General features: G+C 38.5%; 1 protein-coding gene across 1 annotated transcript in view; it reads left to right on the top strand.

The window, feature by feature from the left end:
• LOC306961823 (GRAM domain-containing protein 2A-like) overlaps positions 1-16,042 on the top strand; it is a gene marked incomplete at its 3' end in the record, with an annotated part of 83,276 nt that overhangs the window by 53,193 nt on the left and 14,041 nt on the right. The window contains exons 4-7 of the mRNA XM_079554741.1: positions 4,707-4,779; positions 10,619-10,722; positions 13,668-13,766; positions 14,310-14,381. Coding sequence (XP_079410867.1) covers positions 4,707-4,779; positions 10,619-10,722; positions 13,668-13,766; positions 14,310-14,381 — 348 coding nt within the window. The remainder of the gene's footprint in view (positions 1-4,706; positions 4,780-10,618; positions 10,723-13,667; positions 13,767-14,309; positions 14,382-16,042) is intronic.

The raw sequence follows: 16,042 nt of genomic DNA, 5'->3' as shown, positions 1-16,042 counted from the left end.
CTCTCTAATAACCACGTTCCTGGCGCAAACCAGGGTGAAAATGCAACAAAAGAGCGACAAAAACGTGACCAAAAAGTGATAAAAAAATGACAAAAAAGTCACAAAAAAGTCACAAAAAATTACAAAAAAAAGAATAAAAAAATAACCAAAAAATGACAAAAAAGTGGAAAAAAAATATTTAAAAAAGTCACAAAAAAAGTCACAAAAAATTACAAAAAAAAGAATAAAAAAATAACCAAAAAATTACAAAAAAGTGGAAAAAAAATATTTAAAAAGTGACAAAAAAGTAAAAAAATGACAAAAAAGTGATGAAAAAATTACTAAAACGTGACGAAAAAGTGATTAAAAAAAGACTAAAAAGTGGCAAAAAATTATTTAAAAAAGGGACAAAAAATGACAAAAAATGACAAAAAAGTGGGGAAAATTATTTCAAAAGTGACAAAAAATAAGAATTAAAGAGTGAAAAAAAAAAAGACAAAACCCCCCCAAAAAAGACAAAAAAAGTGGCAAACAATGAAAAAGAGATCAAGTCACTGTTGGCTACTGTAAAACTGTTGATCACATTATGCTCTATTTTGCTGATTTTGTTCAACTAAAACTAGGATTTCACTCATGCAAAACGACTTCCATCAAACCAAACAATGACAAAACAAACCTGTCACATCCTCATGTCTTTGTTTCTCATGTCTCTTAAATGTTCTTGCTGAACCATATTTCTGGCATATTGTGCGGTTTCTCTCTAATAACCACGTTCCTGGCGCCGGCGGCGGTCGGAGCGCTCCCCGCCGCGGGACCGTATGCTCAAGGACAATACGATATTAATAGAAGCTGCAGACACAAGCCAAGCCCGAGCCCGTGTAGAGAGGGGGGGGGGGGGGGGGGGGGGCTGGGAGAGGCTGGACTGGGGAGGTTTGCGGAGGATGTGGTAGTTGTGAAGAGTAAACTGGTGAAGAAGGCGGTGACGGGAAAATGAGGCTTTGGAGAAATGGCAGCGAAGGTGAAGGTGAAGGCGAAGGTGAAGGTATGTTTTGGGCGGTGCAGTTTGTGTGTTGGATTGGAATTTAGTTTGAAAATCTGAGGCTTTAAAACGTCCGTGTTGGAGCCTCAGCTTTGATATAATTTAGGTTTCATGATTAGAATGACGTCCGTGTAAAGAGACAACAGTGAGAAGGCTGGTCTGGAGCGCCCCCCGCAGGCAGTGGTGGGAATGACTCGGCATAGAAAACCGGCTTTCTCTTTTAACCAACGGCATGCTAGTGAATCATGAAGCTCGGAGGCGTCTCCAGGAGGTGGGGGCGTTCCTAGGAGGACTCAGGCAAACCTATCCCTAAAATGGGAGTTTTTACAGATTTTTACAGATTACTCAGAAATACGTGAATGTGGAGACAAACTGGAGACAAAAATGGAGGAGAAAAAAAGGGAAAATCTAGGGGGAAAATTGTGGAGCATTTTGAGAAAACATTGAGATAATGTTGGGATCAACGGGGAAAAACTTCTAAAAACACAAAATTAGAAAATCTAGGAGGAAAATTTGGGGGAAATTGAGAAAAATTGGGAGAGAAATAGAAAATCTAGGGAGGAAGTTGGGTTTGAAAAAGTAGAAAAAGTAAAAAATAAAAATAAAAAAAAAGGGAAAATTGGGGGGAAAAAATTAGAAAAAAATGGGAAAATGTAAGTTAACAATTGGGGAATAAAGTTGGAAAAATTGGGAGGAAAATCTAGGGGGAAAATTGGAGAAAACATTGAAGACAAAATTAGAGAATCTAGGAGGACGTCTGTGGGAAAATTCAGAAAAAATGACGAAAAAAAATGGGGGAAAATATGGAAAATCTAGGGAAGAAATTGGGTTAAAGAAAATTAGAAAAAATTGAAAAAATAAATAAATAAAAGGGGAAAATCTAGGGGTAAGATTTTAGAAAAATTGGGTGAAAAAACTGGGAACATTTAGGGGAAAAAACTTTAGGGAGGAAATTGGGTTTAAAAAAGTAGAAAAAGTAAAAAAAAAAAATGAAACAAAAAGGGAAAATCTATAGGGAAAATTGGGAAAATGTAAGTAAACAATTGGGGAATAAAGTTGGAAAAATTGGGAGGAAAATCTAGGGGGAAAATTGGAGAAAACATTGAAGACAAAATTAGAGAATCTAGGAGGACGTCTGTGGGAAAATTCAGAAAAAATGACGAAAAAAAATGGGGGAAAATATGGAAAATCTAGGGAAGAAATTGGGTTAAAGAAAATTAGAAAAAATTGAAAAAATAAATAAATAAAAGGGGAAAATCTAGGGGTAAGATTTTAGAAAAATTGGGTGAAAAAACTGGGAACATTTAGGGGAAAAAACTTTAGGGAGGAAATTGGGTTTAAAAAAGTAGAAAAAGTAAAAAAAAAAAATGAAACAAAAAGGGAAAATCTATAGGGAAAATTGGGAAAATGTAAGTAAACAATTGGGGAATAAAGTTGGAAAAATTGGGAGGAAAATCTAGGGGGAAAATTGGAGAAAACATTGAAGACAAAATTAGAGAATCTAGGAGGACGTCTGTGGGAAAATTCAGAAAAAATGACGAAAAAAAATGGGGGAAAATATGGAAAATCTAGGGAAGAAATTGGGTTAAAAAATTAGAAAAAAATGAAAAAATAAATAAGTAAAAGGGGAAAATCTAGGGGTAAGAATTTTAAAAAATTGGGGGGGAAAAATTGGGAACATTTAGGGGGAAAAACTTTAGGGAAGAAATTGGGTTAAAAATTTAGTGTGTTTCTCAGAAATACGTGAATGTGCCAAGGCAACACTTCAGCCATGTTTTTAATGAGGGAGTGACAGAATAACATGATGGAAAGCTGGAAAAAGTCGCATTATACCCCCCCCTTTGACGGTACGTTGTGTTAGCTTATCGTGTAAGGAGGTCATTGATGGTTAGAAAACCCTTGTGATGATCGAGAAGCTCTAGAACTGGCCGGGGCGACCACAAACCTTTGAGCAGGTGTGTTTTTGATGCTGACGGTCACAAATCTTGGGTCTGGCTGATCATTTGGAGCGAGTTTTTTAACACAGAGAAAGAATGTGTGGCTTTAAAGGAATAGGCCACCGTTTTTATATACTAAGATATGTTCTTACCTAATCTTAGCCGAGTTAATATATCGAGTTAATATAGTTAACTATAGTTAATATATCCCCGACTTGTAGAGAGCGAGCAGAGAACAGTTGAAGAAGCGTGGATAACTGGTGAACCTTTTACGTGCATCGTGCCGGGCTGTGATAACAAGCAGAAAGTATATAGTGCAGTAATGTTTCACAGATTTACGACGACACAGGACTCAGGAGCTCCACCATGAGGCAGGAATGCGCAGCACTTTCCCAAAATATATTTTCTGCTTGTTGTAAAAGGCTCTGTACAAGTCACGCAGCTTCTATTGACGGAAGTGAGCGGGGAAGTCTTTAGGAGTTACTGCTCCTGTATCATTACGCCTCACAATATAGTTCCTCTTTTTATCTGCTTATAAAATCCACATGTTACATTTCTGTGTAAATATACTTCGCATGGAAACACTTCACGTAACTTTATTTAAATAGGGAACACGTGGAAGAGCTTGGTAGCTTCTATCGTGAGCTTTTTTGGAGCTATGTGACATGTGGGAGAGGCTGCGTATGTGTGAGCGCACGGACAAAGACCAGACGGGGATATATTAACACGACTAAGGTTAGGTAAGAACATATCTTAGTATGTAAAAACGGTGGCCTGTTCCTTTAACAATTGGGGAATAAAGTTGGAAAAATTGGGAGGAAAATCTAGGGGGAAAATTGGAGAAAACATTGAAGACAAAATTAGATAATCTAGGAGGACGTCTGTGGGAAAATTCAGAAAAAATGACGGAAAAAAATGGGGGAAAATATGGAAAATCTAGGGAAGAAATTGGGTTAAAGAAAATTAGAAAAAATCGGGAAAAAAAATAAATAAAAGGGGAAAATCTAGGGGTAAAATTTTAGTAAAATTGGGGGGGGAAATTGGGAACATTTAGGGGAAAAAACTTTAGGGAAGAAATTGGTGAATGTGCCAAGGCAACACTTCAGCCATGTTTTTAATGAGGGAGTGACAGAATAACATGATGGAAAGCTTGAAAAAGTCGCATAATACCCCCCCTTTGACGGTACGTTGTGTTAGCTTATCGTGTAAGGAGGTCATTGATGGTTAGAAAACCCTTGTGATGATCGAGAAGCTCTAGAACTGGCCGGGGCGACCACAAACCTTTGAGCAGTCGTGTTTTTGATGCTGACGGTCGCAAATCTTGGGTCTGGCTGATCATTTGGAGCGAGTTTTTTAACACAGAGAAAGAATGTGTGGCTTTAAAAACAAACCAAAGTGTAGTTGCAGATGTGTGTGACCCTGACCCGCCTGTAGTCTGACCCGCCTGTAGTCTGCTGCCTCCCGGTGTATCAGACCGTAGCACTAGCCGTCCCTCTGGCCCCTAGAGTAGCGCGGTGGGCCTGTCCCGGCACTGACGGGGGCGGGGGGGGGCGCAGTGTGTGTCTTGCAGCAGCCTCCTGCAGGCCCTGGACGTGCGCGAGGGCGTGTGCATGTACGGGGCCAACGTGCTCAGCCTGGTGCACAGCTCCCTGGTGTCTGCAGCCGCCGGGGCCGCCGGCGTCGGCGGGGGGGCGGCGGCCAGCGGGGGCGCCAAGGAGCTGCTCATGACTCTGCCCTGTCCCTCTGCACAGACTGTCAGCAAGTACAACTCGCAGTACCACAAACTGTTCCCCTGCGTGCCCCAGGACGAGATCCTCATGAAAGGTACGGCACAGAGTCTCCACTAAGTACTTAAGTCATGTGTGTTCACTCAGGGGGGGGGGAGTCATGTGTGTGTTCACCCGGGGGGGTCATTTATCCAGGCAGGGGCGGAACGTTGGAAACTGTGGTGATTGTGGGCATTAAGGCGAGACACTGCAGGTGAATAAGGAAAAAATGCATATTTACAGATTTCAATTTGAAGCTGTTGCTGTCGATCACTGGCATAAATGTGAGAAACAAATACATGGCAAGTTTTCTGTTATTTTATCTTTTCATATAAGAACAGGGTGTTTTATGCCTAAAAATGCCCCAAATTTCACATATTTTCGGCGACGAAATCTGAATAATGGACAGAGCTACATTCAAACTTATGGTTTCATTTTATTGATGAATGAGTTACCAAGACTTTCTCAGAGCGGATTTAGGATTTCTTGTTTAGTTTTAGAATAAGCTGTGTTTTAGTGTAAAAATTTGTACAAAAAAAAAAAGAAAAAGAAATTTGCCTTATTTTTTGACATTTAAAACTCAATAAATGGGGCTTAAAGGGACTATAAGGAGTTTAAAAATGTTAAAATTAAGTATTTTCCTCCTACATGTTCCTCCATGTCCTGATGTGTAGAATGAGCTCAGACCTGTTCACCACAACTGCCTCTGAAATCCTGCACTGTCACTCAAAAAGGTGTCACTTCGGCCCGAATTGCCGTCATGCACGAGCTTAATATAGAAGGTGCAGTTACACATATGGCCTGAGGTGGCAGTAGTGAGTATAAAATGGCGAACTTGCTTCCAGCCCCTTTAAGGCGAGACACTGCAGGTGAATAAGGAAAAAAATGCATATTTACAGATTTCAATTTGAAACTGTTGCTGTCGATCAGTGGCATAAATGTGAGAAACAAATACATGGCAAGTTTTCTGTTATTTTATCTTTTCATATAAGAACAAGGTGTTTTATGCCTAAAAATGCCCCAAATTTCACATATTTTCGGCAACGAAATCTGAATAATGGACAGAGCTACATTCAAACTTATGGTTTCATTTTATTGATGAATGATTTGCCAAGACTTTCTCAGAGCGGATTTAGGATTTCTTGTTTAGTTTTAAAGGAAGCTGTTTTTTAGTGGAAAATTTTGTAAAAATGTAATTTTCGCCTTATTTTTTGACATTCAAAACTCAATAAATGGGGCTTAAGGGATTAAGGGGAGACACTACAGGCAAAACTAAATTTTTTCAGTTTTCAGGTTTTGGGCCAAATCTGTCTCTGAACATACAAACTTTCACCCGGAAACAGAAAATATGCCTAATCTTCACAATAACATGTTTAAATATTGCGCTGATTCAATGTTCCCCCATAGACTTATATGGGAGAACACAATTTCAAGGCCCTTTTTCTCCAAACACATGTTTCTGTCATTGTGGCGACACTATGTCCACGTCAGTCGGACCTAAAGACTTCACATTTTCCAGCCTCGGACTGAACAATATTTGGGGGATTTTTTCAGAGGGATTTTTTATTATTTAATCCCTTAAGCCCCATTTATTGAGTTTTGAATGTCAAATAATGAGGCGAAAATTACATTTTTACAAATTTTTCCACTAAAAAACAGCTTATTTTAAAACTAAACAAGAAATCCAAAATCCGCTCTGAGAAAGTCTTGGCAACTCATTCATCAATAAAATGAAACCATAAACTTGAATGTAGCTCTGTCCATTATTCACATTTCGTCACCTAAAAGATGGGAAATTTGGGGCATTTTTCGGCATAAAACACCTTGTTCTTATATGAAAAGATAAAATGACAGAAAACTTGCCATGTATTTTCTTCTCACATTTATGCCAGTGATCGACAGCAACAGCTTCAAATTGATATCTGTAAATTTAAATTTTTTCCCTGTTCGAATGCAGTGTCTCGCCTTAAATAATAAAAAATCCTTCTGAAAAAATCTTCCAAATATTGTTCAGTCCAAGGCTGGAAAATGTGAAGTCTTTAGGTCCGACTGACGTGGACATAGTGTCGCCACAATGACAGAAACATGTGTTTGGAGAAAAAGGCCCTTGAAATTGTGTTCTCCCATATAAGTCTATGGGGGAACATTGAATCAGCGCAATATTTAAACATGTTATTGTGAAGATTAGGCATGTTTTCTGTTTCCGGGTGAAAGCTTGTATGTTCAGAGACAGATTTGGCCCAAAACCTGAAAACTGAAAACTTTTGCCTGTAGTGTCTCCCCTTAAGCAACAACTTTACCTTTTGAAATGGTCTGTTTTACAATATTAGGGCCCCAGATCTGATGTGTAAATGAGATCATTCTTCAAACATTTTATTTATGTATTTAATTCCACATTAGTATTGTTTAATTAACCAGTTCACTGCAAAAAGTATTTAACTAGATCAGTATAAACGTCTCAATTTGAGCAAAATAATCAAAATTTTAGTATTTTTGACTAGGTAAGTTGTTCTTGGGCATTTTTCCCAGATTATTTCACTTGTTCTGAGATGTTTCTGACTCGTTTCGATACATTTCGTCCTTATTTCAGGTCATTTTGATGGATTTTTGTCACTTTTTTGATGGATTTTTGTCATTTTTTTGCTGGATTTTTGTCTTTTTTTTGCTGGATTTTTGTCATTTTTTTGATGGATTTTTGTCTTTTTTTTATGGATTTTTGTCATTTTTTTTGATGGATTTTTGTCTTTTTTTTGATGGATTTTTGTCTTTTTTTTGATGGGTTTTTGTCTTTTTTTGCTGGATTTTTGTCATTTTTTTGATGGATTTTTGTCATTTTTTTGCTGGATTTTTGTCATTTTTTTGATGGATTTTTGTCATTTTTTTGATGGATTTTTGTTATTTTTTTGCTGGATTTTTGTCACTTTTTTGCTGGATTTTTGTCACTTTTTTGATGGATTTTTGTCTTTTTTTTATGGATTTTTGTCATTTTTTTGATGGATTTTTGTCATTTTTTTGCTGGATTTTTGTCTTTTTTTTGCTGGATTTTTGTCATTTTTTTGATGGATTTTTGTCACTTTTTTGATGGATTTTTGTCTTTTTTTTGATGGATTTTTGTCATTTTTTTGATGGATTTTTGTCTTTTTTTTGCTGGATTTTTGTCATTTTTTTGATGGATTTTTGTCTTTTTTTGCTGGATTTTTGTTATTTTTTTGATGGATTTTTGTCTTTTTTTGCTGGATTTTTGTCATTTTTTGATGGATTTTTGTCATTTTTTTGCTGGATTTTTGTCTTTTTTTTGCTGGATTTTTGTCATTTTTTTGATGGATTTTTGTCACTTTTTTGATGGATTTTTGTCTTTTTTTTGATGGATTTTTGTCATTTTTTTGATGGATTTTTGTCACTTTATTGATGGATTTTTGTCACTTTTTTGATGGATTTTTGTCACTTTTTTGATGGATTTTTGTCACTTTTTTGATGGATTTTTGTCACTTTTTTGATGGATTTTTGTCACTTTATTGATGGATTTTTGTCACTTTTTTGCTGGATTTTTGTCATTTTTTTGATGGATTTTTGTCACTTTTTTGATGGATTTTTGTCATTTTTTTGCTGGATTTTTGTCATTTTTTTGATGGATTTTTGTCATTTTTTTGATGGATTTTTGTCTTTTTTTTGATGGATTTTTGTCATTTTTTTTTAATGGATTTTTGTCACTTTTTTGATGGATTTTTTTAAAGGCAACAAATAATCGTTTGAATAATTTTCTTTGCCAATGGGGAAAGAAAATTGGTCTCATCTCATTGGCAATTTTACTTTCTTATTTCAAGCGAGATTTACCCTAGAACTGGTCTGAAATGTCCTCAAACAAGCAAAGCAAACTCGGTCCGATCAGGAAAAGTGTCTAAATCAGCGAAAAACACACAAAACAAGAAACATTTCCTCAATTCAACTCATTTAAGACAATGCTTGATATTCACTTTTTGCAGTGTTAAAGTAATATAATTTTTAGTTACCAGTTAATTATATAAAATAACCAGTTTTAGAAATGTATATTGATTGAAATGACCAGTATCGACATCGACAAAAATGACCCCAAAAGTATCGGTATCGTATTGATTCCAAATAATGTGGTATCGCCCAAACCTACTACCATGTCCCAGAATCCTGTGTTTTACTGTCATTTGAATTTGCAGTTTAACACTGTTGGTATTACATTAAATTACATTAAAGTACTGTTGACTGCAGGGGCGGATGGGGGTTTCTACAGAATAATAATAATAAAAAGATAAAGAATAAAAAGTCATCATCTCGGGGGGGGGACAGGAGTTGCACCTGGTCCTTACTCAGCTATAAAGTTGTAATTCTTTGTCCTGTAAAAGTGCTGAGCCTCTGAAGCAGCAGATGTGAGACATTACATCACATCAATGGGGTGGAAGGACCTTTTCTCCCCCCCCTCGAGATCCGCCCCTGGTTGAAAAGAACTGAAATGAAACCGTGGCCGTGCAGGAGTGAGTGTGTTTGATCGTAGCTGCATTAAAAAGATCTGAAACTCGATATCGGGCGGGAAGTAATCAGAGTACCCTGACCCAAATACAAATACAAATACACGAGTTTTTATAGAGAGTGTGCACTGCAAAAAGTAATTTACTAGATTAGTTTGAGCAAAATAATCCACATTGTACACTGCAAAAAGTGCCCTCCTAAAAAGACATTTTGTTTTGTTTTAAGGAATAAATTCTGCCAGTGGGGTCAGTGTTTTTTTCTTGCTAAGAATTCTCATTTCTAGAATATTTTTCTTCATAAAACAAGAAAGAAACACTAAATTTAAGCAAATAAATAACTAGAATTAAGCAAAATGTCCTCAGAAAATGGAAAAATGTAAGGAAAACATTCTTATTTAGTGAAAAATTGTGGATATTTTACTTAAATGTTGCTTGATTTAAGCAAAATGTTCTAAATTCCTAATATTTAAGGAAAGTATTGCCGCGCCCGGAGACCCGTCTCCATGATGTGGAGCCAGGCTGATGGTCAGAATCACCTGCTGGAGGATTCACCTATTGTACATGTTTTTAGTGGCAGACACGGGGAGAACATGCTCCACACGGAAAGGCCCCGTCCTGGTGGGAATCGAACCCAGGACCTTCGAGCTGTGAAGCTGAGGCTCTAACCGCTGTGCCACCGAGCCGCCACTTTAAAAGCTGAAGAGTCAAAAAGTTCTTCTTTCTTGTTACGTGAAAAATTAGCATGTTTTTCAGCAAATTTATCAGTCACAAGAAAACTTTGCTCGGAAAGACATTATTACTTTTTAGGAAAAAATGAGAACTTATTTCTTAAAGTAAGACATTTTTTACTTGCTTAGAATCCACTTTTTGCAGTGTAGTTATTTTGACTGGTTAAGAAGTTGTTGGGCATTTGACCTGGATTATTTCTCTTGTTCTGAGATGTTTCTGACTCATTTCGATACATTTCGCCTTTATTTCAAGTAAATGTCTTGTCCCATTGGCAGTTTTACTTTCTTATTTCAAGCGATGTTTACCTTAGAACAATCTGAGATGTCCTCAAACGAGCAAAATAATCTTGGTCAGATCAGGAGAAAGGTCTAAATGAGTGAAAACAAACAAGATGCATTTCCTCAATTTAAGTCATTTAAGCCAATGCTTGATATTTACTTTTTGTAGTGTACTTCTCAGAGTAGTTTTCAAGCTATAAATACTCTTACTACCCCTTTCCCCATATTATTTAGTCTGTGTGTGTGGTGTGTTTATTTGAATGTACCACATAAATCTTCTCTTGTCCACACAGAATACTTTACTGCTTGTTTACGTTAGTCTGAGTATTTTGGCAGTATTAGTCTAACAAAGCGGTGAAGAATGACGTGTTGGTTCTTCCTGTCTCCCCAGTTTACTCCTGCGCCCTCCTCAGAGACATCCTCCTGCAGGGACGCCTCTACATCTCCAGACACTGGCTCTGCTTCTACGCCAACCTCTTCGGCAAAGACATCAAGGTGCAGCCGAGGGAGAGAGAGCGATGGGTTCAGTCAGAGTGATGATGACCCTTAACCTCTGACCCCCCGCCTGAAACAAATGCATTCTGTTCACTTTGGCCGTTATATAGGCCTGTGTAGCAGCTCATTTGAAAGCTAAGACCCACAAAACTGAGCTTTTTCCTCGCGTTGTTGCTGTGTTGAGTCACATTTTTATGTTTTTTTTGTCACATTTTTGTTGAATTTTTGTTGAATTTTTGTCACTTTTTGTTGAATTTTTGTCACTTTTTGGTTGAGTTTTTGTCACATTTTTGTTGATTTTTTGTCACTTTTTGGTTGAATTTTAGTTGAATTTTAGTTGAATTTTTGTTGATTTTTTGTCACTTTTTGGTTGATTTTTTGTCACATTTTTGTTGAATTTTTGTCACTTTTTGGTTGAGTTTTTGTCACATTTTTGTTGAATTTTTGTCACATTTTTGTTGAATTTTTGTTGAATTTTTGTCACATTTTTGTTGAATTTTTGTCACTTTTTTGTTGAATTTTTGCTTAATTTTTGTTGAATTTTTGTTGAATTTTTGTTGAATTTTTGTCACATTTTTGTAAATTTTTTGTTAAATTTTTGTCACATTTTTGTCAATTTTTTGTTGAATTTTTGTTGAATTTTTGTTGAATTTTTGTCACATTTTTGTTGAATTTTTGTTGAATTTTTGTTGAATTTTGGTTGAATTTTTGTCACATTTTTGTCACATTTTTGTTGAATTTTGGTTGAATTTTTGTCCCATTTTTGTTGAGTTTTTGTCACATTTTTATTGCGTTTACATCCTTGTTTTCTTCTCATTTTTTGTGGCCGTTTTGCTGCTTTTTTCCTAAGAAGCTTTTTGATTAGGGTAAAGCCAACCTGGATCCGTTCAGGTGGGAGTTCAGAGGTTAATGATACGGTTATTGTAACTCTGTGCATTTCCCAGAGTCTCCTGATCTGGACATGACAATACGCTGCTTATTCACTTCACATTCCTCACATTCTCCTGAAAAACACGACTAAAGTGCCTTTGTCTGAGCCACAGATCAGTTTGACTCAGCAGCTGCGTCTGAGTCAGAAAACAGCTGTGTTTTTCATTATGCTTCACATACAGCACCGGTCAAACGTTTGGAAACACTTTTTACGTTTTGTTTTTTTTTTAATTTCAACACTATTAGACTTTAAAGACTTTGAACTATGGGATTTTGTAGGAAACATAAAAGCTTCATGAGGTTCTTGTCCCTGAAATGGTTTAAAAGTCTGTCAAGTCCAGGGCTGAAAAAAAAAAGGTTTCATATTCAAGTCTTGATGCTGTTGGTCATCAAAATTTGAAAGAAGAAAAGAGTGAAAGACAAGTTAAAAAATGTTTTGATGAAGTGAAAAAAAAAAAAAAAATGGGGGCAAAATTGGGGGAACATTTTGGGGAAGTTGGGGAAAAAAGCCTGTAACGATTTATTTATTTATTTAAATTTAGGTACATTTGGGAGGACAAACATTGAAAAAAAAAAATATATAGTTTTTTTTTAATATTGGGGGAGAAACTGGGAAAATGTAGGGCAAAATTGAAAAAAAAATTGGGAAAATTTTCAAAGAACGAATTTCCCTTCTGCAGAGGTGAGAGACTCGAGTCACATGACTTGACTCGAGTCAGACTCGAGTCGCAATTTTCGGGACTTGAGACTGACTCGACCAAAGCTGCAAAAAGACTTGACTTGGGACTTGCTGTTTGTGACTCGAGACTTAACTTGGACTTGAGGCCAGTGACTCTCAATGACTCGCTGTGACTTTATAGTTATTATTTATTTGAGTGAAACTGTCGAACGATCAGGATTCATTGCTTTGTTTACATTATGGTGATTATCCACATGCGTGATCGGTTTCCAGTCTGATCAATACAGCGCGAAAAGGCAGGAGGAAAAAACCACGTGTTTCTTTGGACGCATTAAAAGTTTTCTAAAGACAGTGAAGAGGAGGAGATTTATGGACAGGAAAACGTTTGAAACGATGGACCTTTCTTCGATGTTTTAATTCGTTCACACAAAGTTACAGCATTTAGAGGTTATTTTCTGCATCCGCCACAGCCCAGTGACAGCGGGACTGAAGGCTACACAGAATCTACTCTGAGCAGGGGCGAATCCGAGTATACAGGGGCTGGGGCAGTACAGGGGAACCACTGACAGAAAAACTGCCTAACAAAAAGACTAACAAAAATATAAATATTATTTTATATTTATATTTTACACTACAAGGAAAAGCATCTCATGTTTAAAAGACTTTTTTTTATAGTCGCCCCCCCCCCCCCCGGGCCCCCTTCCCTAAAATGCTGTCCCAGTAATTTTGTACATAGACTGGAGCATTTAAAATATATATAGTTTGAATTTTATGGCAATTAAATATTAATTACACTTTAAATCCATGAGATTTTCAAAGTTTGAATTTAGCCTAAATTTTCAAAATTACGGCATCTTGAGAAAACACTTGTTATTTTCAAGATTAAACACATGAAAAGTAGACACGATGGCGTTTGTGACTTGAGGGGACTTGCCGGCTACAGCAAGACTTGACTTGACTTGACTTGACTTGACTTGACCCCATGACCGATTGACTTGGACTTACTCGGGACTTGGACCTTCACGACTTGGACTTGACTCGAGACCTGCATTTAGTGACTGACTCCCACCTCTGGCCTTCTGTGCTCCTCATGCCCATCTCTGGACATTGCAGACGTTTATAGAAACAATGCCACAGCAAACGTGCAAAGCTAAAGGAGGAACAACCGAATATTTTTGTTAGGCCGTGGATCTGATTCATGAATTAATTATAGACAAACCAGCCTCCACTCAAACTAAAATCACAGTTTATCTTCCAAACTCAGGGCTGTTAGTGTCTCGGAATTCGCTTTAAAGCTGAAGTTGAGATTGCGATTTCAGTTCAGTGTCTCCTCCAGGTGGCCATCCCCGTGGTGTCGGTGCGGCTGGTGAAGAAGCACAAGACGGCCGGCCTGGTGCCCAACGGACTGGCCATCACCACAGACACGGGCCAGAAGGTACAGTCCTGCAGAAACACCTCACATCCAGGGCAGACACAGAGCAGCAACACCTCACATCCAGCCTCACCTCCAGCCTCACCTCCAGCCTCACCTCCAGCCTCACCTCCAGCCTCACCTCCAGCCTCACCTCCAGCCTAACCTCCAGCCTCACATACAGCCTCACATCCAGCCTCACATCCAGCCTCACCTCCAGCCTCACATCCACCTCACATCCAGCCTCACATCCAGCCTCACCTCCAGCCTCACATACAGCCTCACATCCAGCCTCACCTCCAGCCTCACATCCAGCCTCACATCCAGCCTCACATCCAGCCTCACATCCAGCCTCACATCCAGCCTCACCTCCAGCCTCACATCCAGCCTCACATCCAGCCTCACATCCAGCCTCACATCCAGCCTCACCTCCAGCCTCACATCCAGCCTCACATCCAGCCTCACCTCCAACCTCATGACTGGGACTGAGGCTGCTGATCTCCTGGATTCTGGATCCTGACTGATTCTTCTGGATCCTGACTGATTCTTCTCTCTGCTGTGTTTCAGTACGTGTTTGTGTCGCTGCTCTCCAGAGACAGTGTGTACGACGTTCTGCGGAGGATCTGCACACATCTGCAGGTACAGGAGGTCCACCCACTCCACACACATCTGCAGGTACAGGAGGTCCACCCACTCCACACACATCTGCAGGTACAGGAGGTCCACCCACTCCACACACATCTGCAGGTACGGGAGGTCCACCCACTCCACACACATCTGCAGGTACAGGAGGTCCACCCACTCCACACACATCTGCAGGTACAGGAGGTCCACCCACTCCACACACATCTGCAGGTACAGGAGGTCCACCCACTCCACACACATCTGCAGGTACGGGAGGTCCACCCACTCCACACACATCTGCAGGTACAGGAGGTCCACCCACTCCACACACATCTGCAGGTACAGGAGGTCCACCCACTCCACACACATCTGCAGGTACAGGAGGTCCACCCACTCCACACACATCTGCAGGTACAGGAGGTCCACTCACTCCACACACATCTGCAGGTACAGGAGGTCCACCCACTCCACACACATCTGCAGGTACAGGAGGTCCACCCACTCCACACACATCTGCAGGTACAGGAGGTCCACCCACTCCACACACATCTGCAGGTACAGGAGGTCCACCCACTGCACCCGTGAGCACAGAGGGCACAGAGTTCATCTCAGTCCGATGTCTGAGGTGTTTTAAGGCCGTCCATCATTTTCGACGGATTGAAAATCAGGCTGTGATAAACATAAAGGTCTGTCGGGGCTCTTAGGGCTCTCGTGGATTTTAGTCAAATGTAGAACCACAATGGATCTCACACCGGAGCTGAGAGCGCGTGGATTTGGATAAACACATGAAGGACAGAGAGAAGAGGTGTGTGTGGAGCAGTGTTAATTTTATTTTAGTTTTAGTCTTTTGACTAAAATGTAATTTAATTTTAGTCGAGATTTAGTAAAAAAAAAACATTTCAATTTAAGTCTAGTTTTACTCGACTAAAATTGCAAGTAAATTTAGTCGACTAAATTTAAGACTAATTGAGTGGACTTTGCATTGATAATATTGATTCTAATCATGTTTAATGTTGTTCCTCTGCTTCATGTTTCTGCTCCACATGAACAAAGCTCAGAGCTGATCCTTTAAACATGATCTGAGGCTCTTTCAGACGCTCAATACAAGTTTGGATGATTTTAGTCTCTCCTTTTCATTTTTATTTAGTCTGATTTTAGTCGACTCAAATATCTGGACATTTTAGTCACAGTTTTAGTCTCATGAGAAACTTTTAATTTAGTTTTAGTCCAATTTTAGTCACAAAAATATCACTTTGACTCAAATTAAGACTAAATATTTTAGTCGACGACATTAACACTGGTGTGGAGGTTCGAGGATGTGGACCAGGCAAGGCTTAGTGCAGCTACGCAAACTCACCCACTGTTTCTTAAATATTACGTTAAAAAAATGCAAATAATAAGCTACAATTTGCATTTGTATAAGTGTAATATGAGCCTTGATATTGATGAGCAGATGATGCTCTGAATGAGACTTTCTCAGACACATTTCTGTTGCAAAATGCATGTTCCATGACTCTACATAAATAATATGCAGCTTATATATCGACTTTGTCAAATTTATAATGAGAGATTAATACATGACGGATAAAAACAGCTCATGACAGATTTTTTTACAACCCTATAAAACCATATATTGAGGCATTAAAGACCTCATAAGGCCACAGGAACTCACTTTA

The sequence above is a fragment of the Gobius niger genome (assembly GCF_951799975.1).
Source record: "Gobius niger genome assembly, chromosome: 4".
Classification (NCBI taxonomy): domain Eukaryota; kingdom Metazoa; phylum Chordata; class Actinopteri; order Gobiiformes; family Gobiidae; genus Gobius; species Gobius niger.
Note: the sequence above shows the minus strand (reverse complement) of the source record. Positions and strands in the feature narration are given on the sequence as shown.